Source organism: Ranitomeya imitator, chromosome 4, assembly GCF_032444005.1.
Source record: "Ranitomeya imitator isolate aRanImi1 chromosome 4, aRanImi1.pri, whole genome shotgun sequence".
NCBI classification, from domain to species: Eukaryota; Metazoa; Chordata; class Amphibia; order Anura; family Dendrobatidae; genus Ranitomeya; species Ranitomeya imitator.
Window position 1 is genome coordinate 546,874,311 of NC_091285.1, and position 20,773 is coordinate 546,895,083.

Sequence of the window (20,773 nt, forward strand, 5' to 3'; positions counted from 1 at the left end):
AGGATATTGTCCCAGTCTACCAGATTAAGGGCATCTCTAAGCTGGTCAAACTTTGCCTTCCTAAAGTTCAGTGTTTTTGTGACTCCCTGACAAGTGCCCCTAGTGAAAGACAGGTGAAACTGTACAATATTGTGGTCGCTATTTCCTAGATGCCCGACCACCTGCAGATTTGTTATTCTGTCAGGTCTATTAGATAGTATTAGGTCTAAAAGTGCTGCTCCTCTGGTTGGATTCTGCACCAATTGTGAAAGATAATTTTTCTTGGTTATTAGCAGAAACCTGTTGCCTTTATGGGTTTCACAGGTTTCACTTTCCCAGTTAATATCCGGGTAGTTAAAGTCCCCCATAACCAGGACCTCATTATGGGTTGCAGCTTCATCTATCTGCTTTAGAAGTAGACTTTCCATGGTTTCTGTTATATTTGGGGGTTTGTAACAGACCCCAATGAGAATTTTGTTACCATTTTTCCCTCCATGAATTTCGACCCATATGGACTCGACATCCTCATTTCCTTCGCTAATATCCTCCCTTAAAGTGGACTTTAGACAAGACTTTACATAGAGACAAACCCCTCCTCCTCTCCGATTTTTACGATCCTTTCTAAACAGACTGTAACCCTGTAAGTTAACTGCCCAGTCATAGCTTTCATCTAACCATGTCTCGGTTATTCCCACTATGTCAAAGTTACCTGTAGATATTTCTGCTTCTAGTTCTTCCATCTTGTTTGTCAGGCTTCTGGCGTTTGCGAGCATGCAGTTTAGAGGATTTTGTTTTGTTCCAATCTCCTCGCTGTGGATTGCTTTAGAAATGTTCTTACCTCCCATCTGAGTATGTTTTCCTGGGTCTTCTTTGTTCAAGTCTAATGTTTTTCTTCCCGTCCCCTCTTCTTCTAGTTTAACGCCCTCCTGATGAGTGTAGCGAGTCTTCTGGCGAATGTGTGTTTCCCAGGTTTGTTGAGGTGTAGTCCATCTCTGGCGAGGAGTCCATCGTACCAGTAATTCACACCGTGGTCCAGGAATCCGAATCCTTGTTGTCTGCACCATCATCTTAGCCAGTTGTTTGCATCAAGGATCCTGTTCCATCTCCTGGTGCCATGCCCGTCTACTGGAAGGATAGAAGAAAAAACTACCTGTGCATCCAGTTCCTTTACTTTCTTCCCCAACTCTTCAAAGTCTTTGCAGATTGTCGGTAGGTCTTTCCTTGCCGTGTCATTGGTGCCAACATGTATCAGAAGAAATGGGTGGACGTCCTTGGAGCTGAAGAGCTTTGGTATCCTATCGGTCACATCCTTGATCATCGCACCTGGAAGGCAGCATACTTCTCTTGCAGTTATGTCCGGTCTGCAGATGGCTGCTTCTGTGCCTCTCAGTAGTGAGTCTCCCACCACCACCACTCTTCGTTGCTTCTTGGCTGTACTTTTTGCTGTCACTTGTTGCTGTGTGCCCTTTTCTTTTTTGCTTGCTGGTATTGCTTCATCCTTAGGTGTGCCATCTTCATCCTCTACAAAGATTTGATATCGGTTCTTCAGTTGTGTGGTTGGTGATTTCTCCATGGTCTTCTTGCTTCTTTTGGTCACATGCTTCCACTCATCTGCTTTTGGAGGTTCTCTGACACTTTTTTCACCTTCTGTGACCAGTAGAGATGCTTCTGTTCTGTCTAGAAAGTCTTCATTCTCTTTGATGAGTTTCAAAGTTGCTATTCTTTCTTCCAGACCCCGCACCTTTTCTTCTAAAAGGGCCACTAGTCTACACTTCTGACAGGTGAAATGTGATTCTTCTTCTGGTCGGTCTGTGAACATGTAGCACATGCTGCAGCTCACCATGTAGGTTGTCACATCTGCCATGTTGCTCCTAGATCCTGCAGACTTGCTGTGTGTTTTCCTTCTTGTGTAATCTACTCAGCCAAGCTCTCTTGCAATAATGTCCTACAGGCAAAAATTTGGTGATGCTTTCCAAGCAGCTGGTCCCGGCTGTACCCAACGATCTTCTAGCTTAGGGAGACTTCGCTTTTCCCAGAAGGCACCTGGAATATGCAAATTAGCCTCCTCAAGCTTGAATCCCTGGTTTCCTGCAAATTGTTTTCAGCAGGGAAATGTTATACACCATTAATACAGAAGAGTTGTTTGGTTGGTTGGAAATAGCATAGCTATATTGCTTCTGCACAGTAACAAGCCCATCTGAGGTGCAAAAATTTTCCTGTGCTAGTAATCCTTTAAATTTTTAGCAGGGAATTATTATACTGCATTTATACTGTGCCAGTTGTGCATAAAAATTAAAAAGCAAGAGATGGTTACTTAAAAATAGCATCGCTATAATTCTCGTGCACTGTAGTAAGTTCACCTGAGGCGGGAACATTTTCCTGCAAAACTAATCCTGCAAAATTTTCTCAACAGGTATATTATACATTATTTAAAATGAGCAAGGCACACGGTAAGTGACAGGGAAGTGGACGTGATGCTGATCGTGAATACAGAGGCCTAGGCCATGGCAAGGTGAAACTCTGCCTGCTGCAGGAGCACAAGAAACACATACATCATATCGACCGAGCTTCATGTCCCAATTTGTAGGGGGTGGCGCAGAACAGTTTTCTTGAAGCCAGACCAGTCCCCTGATCCTCCTTCCTCCCACCATGCTGAGTGCAATGAGACATGTGATCCCACACTTGGGCACTCCGAAGAGCTGTTCATTTATGCATTTATAGATTCTGGCCTCTTGCCCAGCCTGTTTAAAGTGGGACATGGAGAGATTGCATAAAGCGATGCCTAAATATTTGGGCAGCCATGCTCACAAGAAGACAAAGGTGGGAAAATTACTGTTGCAAGGAGTGGATGATGATGAGACACAATTGCCAACAAGAGAGGTTGTTAAGTTAGCAAGTCATTAAGAGGAGGACCAGGGTGAGGAAGAGGAAGATGAGGTGGTGGACGATGAAGTCACTGACCCAACCTCGGAAGATGACATGCAGATATAGGACAGCAGCGCACAGGGGGAGGGATCCACAGCACCACAGCAGGTAGGGAGAAGCAGTGGGGTGGCCAAAGACACAAGGCAGGAAATTGTTCCCCAGATCACAGCATGAGTGAAGTTGCCAGGCCAAGTGTTCCTGAGTCTGGCATTGTTTTAAAAACAGACCAGTTAACCCCAAAAAAAGCCATTTGCAACATCTGCCATGCCAATATCAGCATGCTCAAGCATAAGACATCAAAGCACCCAACTAATCGGGCCATACACCAAGGTCCAGAAACAGCATCAGCAGGTCACAACTCTGCCTCTTACCCTGTTCTACATGCATGCCAATACCCTGCCAATGGTGCAGGCAAAAATGCCTCCACCCTGCAGCTGTCAATGCACACTTGCAACCATTGTCAGCAACCACATCCACGTCATTGTGCCAGCACAGTGTTCAGTTGTTCCTACCCCAGTCCTTGAAACACAAGTCTAAATACGCAAGAACCCACCCACAGGCCACAATACTAATCAGTTACATTTACAGACTTCCTGCCATCGAAATGTTGCTGTTTAAGCTTGTGGAGATCAAAGCTTACCGCAACCTCATGACGGCGCCTGTCCCTTGGTACTCGGGCCCCAGCCTCCACTATTTTTCCCTGTGTGTCGTCCTCACCTTACACAAGCACATGTCCCATAATATCAGTTTTGCCCTAACCAACGTTGTTACTGGGAAAGTCCACTGTACCATGGACATGTGGACAAGTGCTTGTGGCCAGAGACACTACATTTCCCTGACGGCACACTGGGTGAACATTGTGGAAGCCAGGACCCAGTCAGGCCCTGAAACAGAACATGTGCTACTGACACTGAGGACTGCAGGCCCTGGTTCAATCAAGGTTGCCCCCACCTTCTACAGAAGTTCCAGCACCTCCTGCTCCTTTTCACGCTCTATCTCACAAACGTCAACATCAGCTGGAAGCACTGCAGCACTGCTTCGGCCAGACAGCAACAGAATTTGCTGAAAATAATCTTAAGTGACAAACCGCACACTGCCGAAGAGTTGTTGAAAGGTCTAATAGACCAGACAGATCTGTGGCTGTCACCCCTAAACCTACAACCAGGCATGGTCATGTGTGACAATGGCCATAACCTGGTGGCAGCTCTGAAGATTGGCAACCTTGCACACATACCATGCCTGGCTCACGTGCTCAACATAATGGTTCAGCGGATTCTCAAAACCTTCTCAGATCTGCCTGAGCTGCTTGTAAAAATACAACGTGTGTGTGGCCATTTCTGCAAGTCGACTATAGCTGCCGCCACAATGGCACTGCTACAGCAGCATTTGCAACTTCCAGGTCACCGATTGGTGTGCAACGTCACCACTTGTTAGAACGTAATGTTATGTTGCATATGTTGGCAAGGCTTTGTGAGCAGCAGAGAGCAGTAATTGAATACCAGCTGCAACATGCCTGACCGATGTTACGGTCAGGCTCCTCACGTAGCTAATGAGTGGGCATGGATGTCCGACATCTGAGCGATTCTCCAAAACTTTGATGACTAGACCAAAATTGTGAGCGGCGTTGGATGCATATTGGCCAACACTAATTATTGCTTGGCCACCCTTCAAAACCCAAGCTACAAGGATCACATTCCATCTCTCCTTCCTGTAGTGGAGACAGGGCCCCCTGTGACTCCGCCCAGGCTCCACGCGAGCCCCATCTAGACCCCTCAAACTGCTCACAGCCCCACCGCTCTCTCTTGGGAAAACTCCACTTCTCACCAATCACACATTAACAGTTCCCATTACCAGATCACACATAAAGCCAGCAGCTTTTGTTTTGGCCAAGTGATTTTTTTAAGCCGCCACTATGACAAGGTAGACTCTTTTGGCTGAGCTCTACTCTTCTCATACCTATTAATCATTTATTAAAATAACTAATACAATTTAGGTATATTTTTATTTATTTTTCATTTTTTAAAATGACCAATAATATCATATACAAGGGACAAATACCACCGCACCATGACGATATATCATATTACCACCACATAGAGACCTATAATACCACATACAAGGAACAAATACTGCCACACCATGTCCAGAACACATATTACCATCAAACTGACTGAATAATATCACATACAAGGGACAAATACCACCACACCATTACCAGACACGATATTACCACCATATAGAGACCTATAATACCACATAGTTGTCAAAAAAAATTAATCCTAGCCGCAGATACTGGCAGCTGGGTATATATAAAATAGTCAGCAGCAGACAGTAATGGACCCTTTTGATGTATGCAGTGAGATCTATGAACTCACATACAGTGCCTGCATGCCTTGTACTGATGTGGATTTGCTCACATAGACTCCCCTGCTTACCTAGCACTGCAATCAATATACCCCTAATTAGCCCTAAGGCTATGTGCACACATTGCAGATTGTATGCGTTTTTGCCGCGTTTTTTCGCAGCGAAAATGCTGCAAAAACACATACACAACACAGCCCATTTAATTCAATGGGATTCCGCAATGCTGTGCTAATGCTGCGTATTTTTCAACGGCGGAATTGTGTCACAGAAAAATACGCAGCATGTTCTTTCTTTGTGCGGAATCGCGTCAATTCCACACACATAGGAATGCATTGATCCGCTTACTTCCCGCATGGGGCTGTGCCGACCATGCGGGAGGTAAGTGGATCATGTGCGGATGGTACCCGGGTGTGGAGGAGAGGAGACTCTCTTCCAGGCCCTGGGTACCATATACCTGTTAAAAAAAAGAATTAAAATAAAAAAATAGTTATAATCTCACCTTCCGTCAGCCCCTGAATCCAGCCCAGGTCTTCAAGATGCTCCCGGCAGCTCCTGTTCCCAGTAATGCCTTGCAACAATGACCTGCGATGACATAGTGGTCTCACATGATGCAACGTCATCTGGGGTCATTGTCACGAGGCATCACTGGGAACGGGGGCTTCACCATGATATCTATATGAAGGTTATGTCCTGGGTGACATCAATGCTGGTGAGACCTTTCCAGTTTTTGCAATATGCCTATTGTCTAAATGGTAACATAGTAAAATAGTTATTAAGTTTGAAGGAAGACTTTAAGTCCATCTAGTTCAGCACATAGCCTAACCTAACATGCCCTAACATGTTGATCCAGAGGAAGGCAAAAAAAAAAACCTGTGGCAAAGACTAAGCTCCACACTGGGGAAAAAAATCCCTTCCCGACTCCACATACTAGTTCCCTGGATCAACACTCTAACAAGGAATCTAGTATATACAGTGGGGCAAAAAAGTATTTAGTCAGTCAGCAATAGTGCAAGTTCCACCACTTAAAAAGATGAGAGGCATCTGTAATTTACATCATAGGTAGACCTCAACTATGGGAGACAAACTGAGAAAAAAAAATCCAGAAAATCACATTGTCTGTTTTTTTATCATTTTTTTTGCATATTATGGTGGAAAATAAGTATTTGGTCAGAAACAAACAATCAAGATTTCTGGCTCTCACAAACCTGTAACTTCTTCTTTAAGAGTCTCCTCTTTCCTCCACTCATTACCTGTAGTAATGGCACCTGTTTAAACTTGTTATCAGTATAAAAAGACACCTGTGCACACCCTCAAACAGTCTGACTCCAAACTCCACTATGGTGAAGACCAAAGAGCTGTCAAAGGACACCAGAAACAAAATTGTAGCCCTGCACCAGGCTGGGAAGACTGAATCTGCAATAGCCAACCAGCTTGGAGTGAAGAAATCAACAGTGGGAGCAATAATTAGAAAATGGAAGACATACAAGACCACTGATAATCTCCCTCGATCTGGGGCTCCACGCAAAATCCCACCCCGTGGGGTCAGAATGATCACAAGAACGGTGAGCAAAAATCCCAGAACCACGCGGGGGGACATAGTGAATGAACTGCAGAGAGCTGGGACCAATGTAACAAGGCCTACCATAAGTAACACACTACGCCACCATGGACTCAGATCCTGCAGTGCCAGACGTGTCCCACTGCTTAAGCCAGTACATGTCCGGGCCCGTCTGAAGTTTGCTAGAGAGCATTTGGATGATCCAGAGGAGTTTTGGGAGAATGTCCTATGGTCTGATGAAACCAAACTGGAACTGTTTGGTAGAAACACAACTTGTCGTGTTTGGAGGAAAAAGAATACTGAGTTGCATCCATCAAACACCATACCTACTGTAAAGCATGGTGGTGGAAACATCATGCTTTGGGGCTGTTTCTCTGCAAAGGAGCCAGGACGACTGATCCGGGTACATGAAAGAATGAATGGGGCCATGTATCGTGAGATTTTGAGTGCAAACCTCCTTCCATCAGCAAGGGCATTGAAGATGAAACGTGGCTGGGTCTTTCAACATGACAATGATCCAAAGCACACCGCCAGGGCAACGAAGGAGTGGCTTCGTAAGAAGCATTTCAAGGTCCTGGAGTGGCCTAGCCAGTCTCCAGATCTCAACCCTATAGAAAACCTTTGGAGGGAGTTGAAAGTCCGTGTTGCCAAGCGAAAAGCCAAAAATATCACTGCTCTAGAGGAGATCTGCATGGAGGAATGGGCCAACATACCAACAACAGTGTGTGGCAACCTTGTGAAGACTTACAGAAAACGTTTGACCTCTGTCATTGCCAACAAAGGATATATTACAAAGTATTGAGATTAAATTTTGTTTCTGACCAAATACTTATTTTCCACCATAATATGCAAATAAAATGATAAAAAAACAGACAATGTGATTTTCTGGATTTTTTTTTCTCAGTTTGTCTCCCATAGTTGAGGTCTACCTATGATGTAAATTACAGACGCCTCTCATCTTTTTAAGTGGTGGAACTTGCACTATTGCTGACTGACTAAATACTTTTTTGCCCCACTGTATACCCTGTAACATTATACTTTTCAAGAAAGGCATCCAGTCCCCTCTTAAATTTAAGTAATGAATCACTCAATACAACATCATACAGCAGAGAGTTCCATAGTCTCACTGCTCTTACAGTAAAGAACCCGCGTCTGTTATTATGCTTAAACCTTCTTTCCTCCAGGCGTAGAGGATGCCCCCTTGTCCCTGTCTCAGGTCTATGATTAAAAAGATCATCAGAAAAGTCTTAGTACTGTCCGCTCATATATTTATACATTAACATAAGATCATCCCTTAGCCTTCATTTTCCAAACTAAATAGCCCCAAGTGTAATAACCTATCTTGGTATTGCAGACCCCCCAGTCCTCTAATAACCTTGGTAGCTCTTCTCTGCACCTGCACCAGTTCAGCTATGTCTTTCTTATACACCGGAGACCAGAACTGTGCACAGTATTCTAAGTGTGGTCGAACTAGTGACTTGTATAGAGGTAAAATGATGTTCTCCTCATGAACATCTATGCCTCTTTTAATGCATCCCATTATTTTATTTGCTTTTGTAGCAGCTGCCTGACACTGGCCACTAAATGCGAGTTTGTCATCCACCCATACTCCCAGGTCTTTTTCATTGACGGTTTTGCCCAGAGTATGAAAATTAAGCACATTGTTATACATCTTATTACTTCTACCCAAGTGCATGACCTTACATTTATCCCCATTAAAGCTCATTTGCCATTTATCAGCCCAAGCTTCTAGTTTACAAAAATCATCCTGTAATATAAAATTGTCCTCCTCTGTATTGATTACCCTGCAGAATTTGGTGTCATCTGCAAATATTGAAATTCCACTCTGTATGCCCTATAAAAGATCATTAATAAATATGTTAAAAAGAAGAGGGCCCAATACTGACCACTGTGGTACCCCACTGCTAACCGTGACCCAGTCCAAGTGTGCTCCATTAATAACCACCCTTTGTTTCCTATCCCTGATCCAGCTCTTAACCCACTTACACATATTTTCCCCTATCCCCATTATTCTCATTTTATGTATCAACCTTTTATGTGGCACCATATCAAAAGCTTTTGAAAAGTCCATATACACTACATCCACTGGGTTCCCTTGGTCCAGTCTGGAACTTAAGGGTACCGTCACACTATACGATTTACCAACGATCACGACCAGCGATACGACCTGGCCGTGATCGTTGGTAAGTTGTAGTGTGGTCGCTGGAGAGCTGTCACACAGACAGCTCTCCAGCGACCAACGATGCCGAGGTCCCCGGGTAACCAGGGTAAACATCGGGTTACTAAGCGCAGGACTGCGCTTAGTAACCCGATGTTTACCCTGGTTACCAGCGTAAAAAAAAACAAACACTACATACTTACATTCCGGTGTCTGTCCCTTGCCGTCTGCTTCCCGCACTCACTGACTGCCGGCCGTAAAGTGAAAGCAGTCAAAGCAGTGAAAGCTGTGCTCTGCTTTCACTTTACGGCCGGCAGTCAGTGAGTGCGGGAAGCAGACAGCAAGGGACCTGACGGACACCGGAATGTAAGTATGTACTGTTTGCTTTTTTTTACATTTACGCTGGTAACCAGGGTAAACATCGGGTTACTAAGCGCGGTCCTGCCCATATAGGGCCCATATACACATGTGGGTCACTCCATCATACTGCGGACTCAGGTTTCTTGAGTATTGATGTATAGAGTATGGGAGTTTGACCACTCAAGCATGTGGAGGTGGCACTGAAGGGGTATGACCCGGAATGGACATTCCCCTATTACTCTATTCCATATGATAATTATCTACACCCCGTATGAGTGAATCTCTGTGCACACCATCAAGGAAAGTGTTAAGGGATTATAATAATAATAATAATCTATTTTTTTATACAGCGCTAACATATTCCTCAGCGCTTTACAGTTTGCACACATTATCATCGCTGTCCCCGATGGGGCTCACAATCTAAATTTCCTATCATATGTCTTTGGAATGTGGGAGGAAACCCACACAAACACACAAACTCCTTGCAGATGTTGTCCAGGGTGGGGCTTGAACCCAGGACTCCAGCCTGCAAGGCTGCAGTGCTATCCACTGAGCCACCGTGCTCAGTGATTGAAGGAACATATTTCTGGTGGTGTAACTACCCCATCTGTACAGTGTGCACCCCGCAGAGATTTTAAGTATTGTCTGTTCCATGCACCTTGCACTTATTTAATTTTGTATTTACCATTTTTAAAGGGTTATATTAAAGGTTGAGTTTTAATTCATAATGATATATTATTCCTGTTCAATCTAGGCCTGCACTTCCAGCCATGAGCATGTTCAGAGGTCACTGGGCATTGCATTTCCATGACATCACAAAGTGTTACATGCAATGACCTCCAAGGCCTGTTTGCAGTTGGAAGTCTCAGCTTAGTGTAGACTGGCTTGGAGATGCAGGTCATGACTGAGGCAGTTCTGAGGACCAAACAGCAGGCAGCAGAGTGGTGACCAGTCAGCAGTAAGGTGAGTAAAGGTACCGTCACACTAAGCGACGCTGCAGCGATACCGACACCGATCCGGATCGCTGCAGCGTCGCTGTTTGGTCGCAGGAGAGCTGTCACACAGACAGCTCTCCAGCGACCAACGATCCCGAGGTCCCCTGTAACCAGGGTAAACATCGGGTTACTAAGCGCAGGGCCGCGCTTAGTAACCCGATGTTTACCCTGGTTACCAGCGTAAAAGTAAAAAAAAACAAACGCTACATACTTACCTTCCGCTGTCTGTCCCCGGCGCTGTGCTTTCCTGCACTGACTGTGAGCACAGCGGCCGGAAAGCAGAGCGGTGACGTCACCGCTCTGCTTTCCGGCCTCTGTGCTTACACAAGGCAGAGAAGCAGAGCGCTGAGGGACAGACAGCGGAAGGTAAGTATGTAATGTTTTTTTTTTTTTTACTTTTACGCTGGTAACCAGGGTAAACATTGGGTTACTAAGCGCGGCCCTGCGCTTAGTAACCCGATGTTTACCCTGGTTACCAGCGAAGACATCGCTGAATCGGCATCACACACGCCGATTCAGCGATGTCAGCAGGAAGTCCAGCGACGAAATAAAGTGCTGGACTTTCTGCAGCGACCAACGACATCACAGCAGGATTCTGATCGCTGCTGTGTGTCAAACTGAACGATATCGCTAGCCAGGACGCTGCAACGTCACGGATCGCTAGCGATATCGTTCAGTGTGACGGTACCTTAAATCTTTTTTTAAATCTTATGTTTATTATGCTCTGGGGTCTGGACATACTCCAGAGCATAATAAGATACATGCAAATTGCAGAGAATATTTTGCTATGAATCTAATTTCCAATGAAACTGCGTTGTCAAATTCTAATTTTGTAAGATCCGCTCATGTATCTAATATAACGCTGTATCCTTCTGTATTAAATAAGTAGCACATAGAGATTGAGTAGAAGGAGACATATAAGTCTGTACTATGGCTAAATATATTAAGAAGGTTGTATGGGCCCACAAGACATTTGGGTGTGTGTTGTCTAAGATCTAAATTCACAAACAGCACTATTAATGTGTGATGTCTATAGGTTTTATGCTGTTTGCATTTCCAAACTGTGCTTTTATTCTACAAGAGATTTTGTGCTACTTGTGACAATGTAATTTTCCACTTTATTTTGACTATTTATATTTTACTGCATTAAGTATAAAAATCTGAATACTCTGCATTACCACTACATGAATACAATGCACGAGAAGGTTTTCTATATGCAGAGATTTTTTCTAATCTAATACAATAATCTCATACACTTGATGGGGTAAGTTAATAAATCTAAAACTACCTGCAAAAATGCATAGCTGCATAAATTCCAAGCCAAGAATAATGCATATGGATATATTTAAATAAGGCGGCATGAAAAAAGTAATAGATTTTGTTTCTTTAACCTCCGGGTAATATGTACCGTCACACTAGACGATTTTACAACGAGAACGACAACGATCCGACCAAAATAAGATCGCTGGAACGTCGCTGTTTAGGTCGCTGCAGAGATGCCAAACACACCAACCTACGAACGATGCTGGAGCGATACAGTGACGTAACAGCGACTCACAGATCGTCCTCGCTAGTCGTTTGCTCAGTGTCACACAGCAAGAGTGTAACGATCTAACGATGCAGACGTAGCCAGATAGGTGTGTTTTATGCACAGGGAGACACCCAGGATGTGACGTTACGGCGTCCCGGAATATAAACCGCAACTCTACAGCGATTGATTCATATTGTTGGAGCGCTGTGTCTTCACGGTCTTCTGCCTTTCCAGCGTCCTGTTCGGAACGATCCTTCGCCAGCTACGATCCTCTTCTCCCGTGGACGTTCTGTCTAGAACGTATTCTACTGCAGGCGTCTTCATCGTTTCTTTTCTTGCTCATCAACGGTATGAAATGTCTTTCAGTTGTTTGTTTCTTTTGTGTATAGTTATGGCTATTCAATAATCTTTATCTATGTATATGGTGTAATGATGGATAAAACACCTCCGGCAGCCATCTTGTGCATCTGGCAAGCAGACGCACAAGATGGAGGCATTACTATGCGGTTTGCAAACTCAGTTGCGCTGTCTGCCAATTTTGCACACACCATATGGAAAGGTAAACTAGCTGTCTGCCAATTTTGCACACACTATATGGAAAGGTTAACTAATTCTCTTGTGTCTGCCTTGGCTGGCCCTGGCGTGCTCCGCTAGTAAATAAAACAGCACACAACTTAAAGGAACGAAATTTTTTTTTTTTTAGAAACTGAACTGATTTTTTTTTTTTTTCAACAAAACACTAAAATTACATCTGTCAAGAAAAACAGAAAAAAAAACATTTTTAACGCCCGCGCGCCAAAAGGTGTCGCAGCGTGCGTCCATGTTGCTGCACTTGATGCTGCAGCAGCACTACTGTGCGCTCCAAGAGCGCTACTGTCCGCTCCAGTCCCTCTTGTTTGGCCAGCAGCTCTCTCACAGTGTCCGGTTCTGTAGATAGAAGATAGAATAAAAGTCATTTTTTTTTGTCCTGTCCCAGAGGTCTTTTTTTTTTTTTTTTGGTTGCATTTTATTAGTCGCTTTCAAATGTGACATCCCACCGATAACCCCTCCCACTGTCTGTATACTTACGGAGAAGGGACGCCTGTTGTCCATCACTGGAGCTGCTGACCACCCATCCCCTGTCTCGGGCCAGAGTTCCCGGAGCTAAAAGGAATCAAAATCATATCTGTTTAACAATTGAACTCGCTGTGGGGAACCGCTCGCAGTTTATCGTCACTTACGAATGCTCGCCTCTGGGGAGAATGATGCCGAGCCGGGGGAGGAAGATGGGTAGCGGAAGGGCGGAGTAGTGGCCTGTGGTGGGGTTACTGCATCTGTAATGTATACAATATTTCAGCTCACCTCTTATGTCCCATATGCCGTTATAATTTTGAAATGAATGATGGATAACTTACGTGACGGTCCAGCTTGTGGGCTGCTGCTGCTGCTGCTGGAAGATGTGGGGGAGGATAGTATCCTCTGTAGCCGGCGGCGTCTCTCTACACAAAAATAAAAGAAACACCATGTTTAGACAACAAAAGTACAGAGCTGTAGACATCACAATAAAACTAGACAATATTGACAGCAAAAGTTAGGAGCCTGAAATGAATGATGGATAACTTACGTGACGGTCCAGCTTGTGGGCTGCTGCTGGCCGCTGTGGTGGAGGTCAGTGCCCTCTGGTGCCGGCGGCGTCTTTCTACACAAAAATATAAAAAAAAGAAATCGCCATGTTTAGACAACAAAAGTACAGAGCTGTAGACATCACAATAAAACTAGACAACATTGACAGCAAAAGTTAGGAGCCTATCGAAATTCGGCAGCATCTGTAATGTATTCTATATTTCTGCTCCCCTGTAAAGTCCCATATGCAGTTATAAAATTGAAATGAATGATGGATAACTTACGTGACGGTCCAGGCTGTGGCCTGCTGCTGGCCGCTGTGGTGGAGGCCAGTGCCCTCTGGTGCCGGCGGCGTCTCTCTACACAAAAAAATAAAAAAAAGAAATCGCCATGTTTAGACAACAAAAGTACAGAGCTGTAGAAAAAAAAAAAAAAGAGGCCATTTGCGGGAAGGAGTAAAAATCAATTTTGACAAGCTAAATGTAATTACATATATAGAACATAGGAAGCACCTCACGGCAGTGCACGTCTCCTGTTTCCCCCTACTGGCAGTGCGAGCAGGGTTGCCAACCTCCACGTAATGATTTCAGGACAATCGGGATTACAATTGCGGACATCCGTATAAATTAAATATGGGGGGTGGAGATTATGGAATTCATGACCTGACCAATTTTTACGCGACAACGCATTTTTGCGCTTGGACATTATAGAAATTTGAAAAGAAAATATTAATTTTTTGTCCTCGTAAGTCCCGGACAAGTTGGCAACCACGGGCACGAGTATCCCATTTCCCCCCGCTCGGTACCGTGCGTCTTCCAATTCCACCATTCTGATACTTGCCTTGCTTTGCCTCCGCTCGCAAGTGTGCCAGATGGAGTGGCTGCTTATAGCGCAGGTCGGCCCACTTCTTGCGCAGTTGCAGCGCACTGCGCCGGATGCTGAACCTGCTCTCCATCATTTCTGCAATGCGGCCCAGCACTGCATTCTTGTGCAAATTTGGGTGGGCAGGCCGGCTCCTCCGTCCCTCATAGTCGAGGGCATCCATCTTGTCCACAAAAAAACGCACCTCGGCCTGCCCCAGAGGAGCACAGCGCTGTCTCGCCGCCATTTTCTAAAGATAGACGCTGTACGGCACCGCCTAACCACGCCCAGAGGAGGTCCTAGCTGCGGCGCGATCGGCATCGCTATAGCGTCTCTGATTATGCACAGCGTCGCGTTTGTGACGACTGCTCCAGACATCCTTTTTTTTTGGGCGTTCCCGTTACCAACTCACAGCGTTTATTGTCTTGCTTTCAGTTTTGTAGTAGCTTGTATCGTAATTTTGGGATGTTAATGAGGTGCGGCTGTAGTGTTAAACGCTGCTTATTACACATGTAAATATAAATTTCCATTAAATCCTATGTTCACATTTCTGTAGAACAGGGCAGCGTCTGAGATGCAACGCTGAACAGATATGTGAGCACATGCCCAACGCCGTTTTTTGTGACCCATGCATTAACTTTTCCATGGTTTTAGGGTCAGAAAAAAAAACATCATGCATCGTCCTCTGTGTCCTGACGCATGATTCACAAAACGATAGGGCAACACATGTTATTTCAGGCCCCTAGGTAAAATATAGTGGCACATGCATTGCCGTGGCTGCACCGAACAAAACGCTAATGTCAACTTTGCCTTCTAACAAAAAAAAAAAAGATGTGTGAACACTATTTAACAGTATTGGTTGTCTTGTGTCACTTTAGCAAATCATATGTAATAATTATTTTTTATTGTGCTTTTTCAGGTTGCCATGTCTCTTTCGGATGTACCTGCGATTGTAGCGGCTGCATTGCTGTTAGAAGCTCAGAACCAGCTGGAGGCTGAAGCGCGAAACAATCGTGCAAAGCGACAGCGCCGCATGTGGACCAGACAGTGGCTGCAGAAGAGGAATCAATTGTCCCACATGGGCCTAATCAGGGAACTGAAGGAGAACAACCCGCATGATTTCAAGAACTACCTGAGAATGTCCGAGGATTCATTTAATTTCCTACTTGAAGCTGTGGAACCTTATATTAGGCGGCAAAATACAAGGATGCGAGCTGCTGTCCCTGTGGATGAGAGACTGGCTGTTACGCTCCGGTTCCTGGCGACTGGAAGGTCTATGCAAGACTTGCATTACTGCGCTGCGATTTCCCGAACCCTACTCAGCGTCATAATTCCGGAGACATGTAAAGCAATTATCTCTGCTTTACACCAAAATTACATGCCTTTCCCGGAGACCCCGGATGATTGGAAAGAGATTTCAAGGGGATTTCATGAGCAATGGCAGTTCCCTAATTGCGGGGGTGCCTTGGATGGGAAACATGTCCGCATCACCCAACCACCACACTCCGGCTCCTTTTATTATAACTATAAGGGTTATTTCAGCGTAATTCTGATGGCCCTCGTTAATGCGAACTACGAATTTGTAAGTGTGTCTGTAGGGATTAACGGGAGATTATCTGATGGCGGAGTTTTGGAGCTAACCGATTTTGGGGACCGCTTGAAAGAAAACAAACTGGCCTTGCCTCCCAACAGTGACACTACTGAAAACATGAACTTTGTGTTTGTCGGAGATGAGGCGTTCCCACTGCATCCCAACCTTTTGAAGCCATTCTCCCAGAAAACTCTGACACCTGAGCGGCGCATATTTAATTACCGGCTTTCGAGAGCTAGACGCGTTGTGGAGAATGCGTTTGGAATCATGGCAAACCGATTTCGTGTTTTCCACACTGCAATGAACATGAAACTATCGTCTATAGACTCTGTGGTTCTTGCTTGTTGCGTCCTCCACAACTTTTTGCGCCGCCGTGATGCCACTGCATACAGCCCTCCACAGTATGTAGACTCTGTTGACCCTGCAAACGGGGATATAACCCAGGGAGAATGGCGTCTAGATGAGCACAGGGTTTCTGGCCTGGAAAGTCTGGGATCCGGAAGGAACAATGATGACGCGACAAATTGCAGGGAAAAATACTGTGACTTTTTCAATGGTCCAGGGGCTGTCTCATGGCAGCACCAACAATTGTAGCGCAACTGTAGGCATATCTTTTACCATTAATTATGGATTACATTTGTTTTTGTTCATCCGCTCTCGTGTACCATTCTTTTTAGAACCCAACCAATTTCTTTGTCAAGTAACAATGTCAACATAACGATATATTGATTTATGTACATTGTCTTGTTCTTTTTATTCCATTCCAATTAAAATATTGAACTATGAAAATACTCTACTTCTGTATTAAACATATGAACCATGGGAATCAACAACCTCTTCTGCCCTAGCGCTTTCATGATGTGTGTGTGTGTGTATGTATATATATATATATATATATACATACATATATACAAAATAGGAAAAAGAAGGCAGCACTCATAAAGTTTCATGTGAAAAAAATATGGAGATTTAATCGACCCACATCACTGCGCGACGTTTCAGCTCACTGAACCTTTTTCAAGGCTCGAAAAAGGCTCAGGGAGCCGAAACGTCGCGCAGTGATGTGGGTCGATTAAATCTCCATATTTTTTTCACATGAAACTTTATGAGTGCTGCCTTCTTTTTCCTATTTTGTATATATGTTGGATAAATGCTTGGACCATTCTATCCAGGGGGCTAGGCACCCGCTATTGGTGAGCATTGTGCTGTTATATATATATATATATATATATATATATATATATGTATATATATATATATATATATATATATATATAATCTATCCCGATTATAATGCATTTGGTATTGTACAGTATGCATGTCCACTTTGCATATTGCCCACCCACATAGTATTTTGCCCATCCAGAGAGCCACGTAGTATGGAGACAAATTTGAAAAATATATATATTTTATTTGTTTTCACATGACATTTTCATGTGGCACAAGGATTAATTACCGGGCGTCAGGCAGGGCAGTAGGCAGAGTGGATTATGGACGTTATAAAACTGAAGTCTCTAGTGTTTTCAAGACAAGATCCCTACAAATTTTGATAGTAGGTGCCCATCTCGCTGTACCGGTCCGTGGACGTAGGAGGTCCTTGTGAAAAGTCTGCAAAAGAAGGAGGTGCAGGTGGTGTCCAGAACTGAGAATGATGTGGGCCTGGTCTGCGGACAGGAGTGCTGTGCATGGGCTCCTGTGGTGGTCCAAAATAAAACTGGCTACTGGGCTGACGCTCGGTGATGTTCAACATAGATGTGTCGCTCAGTTTTCCAGCGGCTGCCGCGTTCAGAACGTCAAACATCAATCGCTCCGCGTGAGATCGTTGGGTAACGTCCAATTTTTTTAACCGTTCCTCAACCAAGGTTGGGAATGCGGAGAGCTGGGTTGCCGCATGCTTGGACAAGATGTTGTTAGCCATTGCCAGGAGATCCACAGGTGTCCCCGCTGTCGACTTTCTTTTGCGAGATGGCCGCTGTGGACGTCTCTGATCCTCGAGACACGGGCTTCTGGAGGACTGATGGGACTGGACATCGTTCCCTTCTGGTCTTTCCCGCTGTTGAAGAGGCACCTGCGATTCAAGCAAAAAGAAAAAAAAATTAAAAGTCAATAACATACAAACAACTCAGCCTAGAGCCCCACCTCTCCAACACCTCTATTCCTGTTCATGGGAAGCTATGACGAACTAGGTAGCAAACCACAGGGGTTACAGAGCTTTCAGAGCTGGGCTGAACTACATTGGGCAGCAATACTGTACGTACAAATGTGCGGAAGACACAATATGTTAATGTATTTATCTTTATGTTATAGACTTTGGAAATTATTAAAAATGCATTTAAAGGAGGGGGGAGTACTGTTTGGACATACTTCTCAGAACAGGAAGTGACAACTGTTATTAACAGGGGGATTAAACATGAAAAATGTGAATCATTATTATTGGAAACCATGCAGTCTCATAAACCTACAAGACACACGGCATGCTACTAGAAGGGAAGCTAGGGGGTACTTACATGCTCGTCCGGAGACTCGGGCAGGTTCTCTTCAGGCGATGGTGCACATATGCTTGTGACAGTCTGGCACGGACGAGGAATTTCCTGGTCCCGAGTGAACGCCAGCAGGTCATAGTACCACAACTTGGGCACATAGACGTCGTCAGTTCCGGCCCCAGACTTCAGCGACTTTTCCACCTTGTTCAACTCTTTTTTGTAGACTGTGCGGAGAGCCTGGATTTTTTTACGCACAATGTGTTCATCCACCGTCTCAGTGGGATGATGCTCCTTGTAGATGGCCACCAGCTTCTCATACGCATCTTTCTTTTTGTAGCGGTTGCTGTAATCCGCCGACTTTATCTTCCACAAGCAGGGCAGGGAGCGGTACATCTCTATGAGTGCCCGAACACAGTCTTGTTCATTGGCAGACATCTAAAAAAAAAATAAAAAAATGAAGCAACATCAAGCAAGAAAGTTGTGGCCCCTGTGCCTTTCCTAATGTGAGCAGCCTTCTCTTGTATGGGATGGGCCGTGCGCTCTTTCCTTTTGGTAGCCACCATTTTAGGGATGGAATGGTTCGTATGCTTTTTTTATATTATTAATAACAATTTTGGGGCTTGAAAATGGCAGATTAAAAAAAAAAAAAAAAAAAAAAAAAAATTACCATGAAAGATTTAATAAGAACGCTGATGAGTTCAAAATCTCCAACCAGGTCGCTCACAAGAAGCTAGAGAACGATGTAAAGGTCTCGATTTACAACCACGACGCTCACGAGATGTTAAATCAATACGGAGCAGAATTCCAGATTTCAAAACAAGACGCTCACGAGAGGTTATAAAACAAAGACGCTGCAAAGATCTTGATTTCCAACCAGAACGCTTACGAGATGGAGAATGAACACGATGCAGAGTTGTGGATTTCCAACCTATTGCAAGATGCTCGTAGTTGAAATACGCACAAGTGATTGAACAGTTGACTCAAGCTTTTTATATCGGAACCTTGCTATAGAACCTACCTATAGATGATCCCGCTGTGGCCTATCACAGTTCACAGGGAGACATCACACCCACTCCATTGTATAACGTTATGGCGTCACCATTTTTTTTTTATTAAATAAAGTAAAAGCCTTTTTTTGTAATGGCTGTTGTAATCCCCATGTAGGCTGTGGCGACAGATGGCATCTCCTTTTGTAAAGTCATGTTATGGCGTCACCTTTTTTAATGTCATTATGTCCTCCCCTTTGTCATTGTAATGTATTATAAAGACCCCCTTTATTTATAATGTAGACACCACATCACAGACTATTGCGACACAATGGCATCTCCTTTGTAAAGTCATGTCCTGAGGTCACTTTTTAATGTTATAATGTAATGTAAAGGCGTCTCCTTTTGTAATTGTTATGTATTGTAAAGACCTCCTTTATGGAATGTACACACCACCTCCCAGGCTTTATCAGGACAGAGGGAGTCACCTTTTGTAATAGCGTATCCTTTTTTTTATTTTAGGTAATACTTTATCACTTGGCGGTCCCCTATCCTTTGTAATTGCATATTTTATTGTATTAATCAGGCGATATGTATTGGACCTAGGCTATCATAGTATGGGAAGTTTATGTGATCGTGGTAAATTGATATTTTCCAAGAAAACGTTTAAAATTTAAATCTATTACGGGCGTCACTGCAATGTATTGTAAAGGCGTCTCCTTTTTAATGTACAACGCCTACCTGGCTAGAGCAAGACGCTGCGACGGCCCCTATGATCGTTGCTGGCGTCGTTGCTTTTGGTGTCAAACACAACGATACACGCCAATCGAACGACAAAATAAAGTTCTGAACTTTCAGCGCCGACTAGCGACATCACAGCGGGATCCAGATCGCTGCTGCGTGTCAAACACAACGATATCGCTAACGAGGACGCTGTTACGTCACAGATCGTTGTCGTTCTCGTTGTAAAATCGTCTAGTGTGACGGTACCTTTACAGATAACCCTTGTGACTTCTCAGGTGGATTAAAAATAGCAATTTCCACTGCCCAGGAGCTAATGTCACTGAGATATAAGATGCATGAGTGTAATAGTTTAGTCCTTGTCCAGTTCACTTAGAAAGCAAAGGATAGGAATAGTTTTAATACCTTCAACATATCAGACAAGTAACAAATTAAAGAAAGACGCTTACATTATTACATAAAAAGCACATTAATTTCCAGATATACTGTATATCCTAATCTAAATAAAAAAATAAAAGATCCTCAACTTTTTTAATGGACAAATAATGGGTGTGTCAAGATTTATTACATAAAAGAAAGAAATAGAAAACAGCATAAAGTTGCTAAATACATCGAGTA

At 44.0% G+C, this 20,773-nt stretch overlaps 2 protein-coding genes and 1 long non-coding RNA gene across 3 annotated transcripts; 1 reads left to right on the forward strand and 2 right to left on the reverse strand.

Moving 5' to 3' along the window:
• The first annotated feature begins 11,837 nt into the window (after positions 1 to 11,837).
• LOC138676713 (uncharacterized) lies at positions 11,838 to 16,724 on the forward strand. The gene is made up of 2 exons (XM_069766248.1): positions 11,838 to 12,239; positions 15,274 to 16,724. The coding sequence occupies exon 2, from the start codon at positions 15,280 to 15,282 to the stop codon at positions 16,537 to 16,539; it is 1,260 nt and encodes a 419-aa protein (XP_069622349.1). The 5' UTR covers positions 11,838 to 12,239; positions 15,274 to 15,279; the 3' UTR covers positions 16,540 to 16,724.
• LOC138674251 (uncharacterized) lies at positions 12,919 to 13,775 on the reverse strand. The gene is made up of 3 exons (XR_011320551.1): positions 13,286 to 13,775; positions 13,112 to 13,204; positions 12,919 to 13,034 (listed from the first exon to the last, which is right to left on the reverse strand). It is a non-coding gene; the product is annotated as an uncharacterized lncRNA (long non-coding RNA).
• A 696-nt stretch (positions 16,725 to 17,420) lies between the features above and the next one.
• Positions 17,421 to 19,029, reverse strand: LOC138674252 (uncharacterized). Its single transcript, XM_069762140.1, has 2 exons — positions 18,453 to 19,029; positions 17,421 to 18,013 (listed from the first exon to the last, which is right to left on the reverse strand). The coding sequence occupies exons 1-2, from the start codon at positions 18,861 to 18,863 to the stop codon at positions 17,483 to 17,485; spliced, it is 942 nt and encodes a 313-aa protein (XP_069618241.1). The 5' UTR covers positions 18,864 to 19,029; the 3' UTR covers positions 17,421 to 17,482.
• Between the last annotated feature and the right edge of the window lie 1,744 nt (positions 19,030 to 20,773).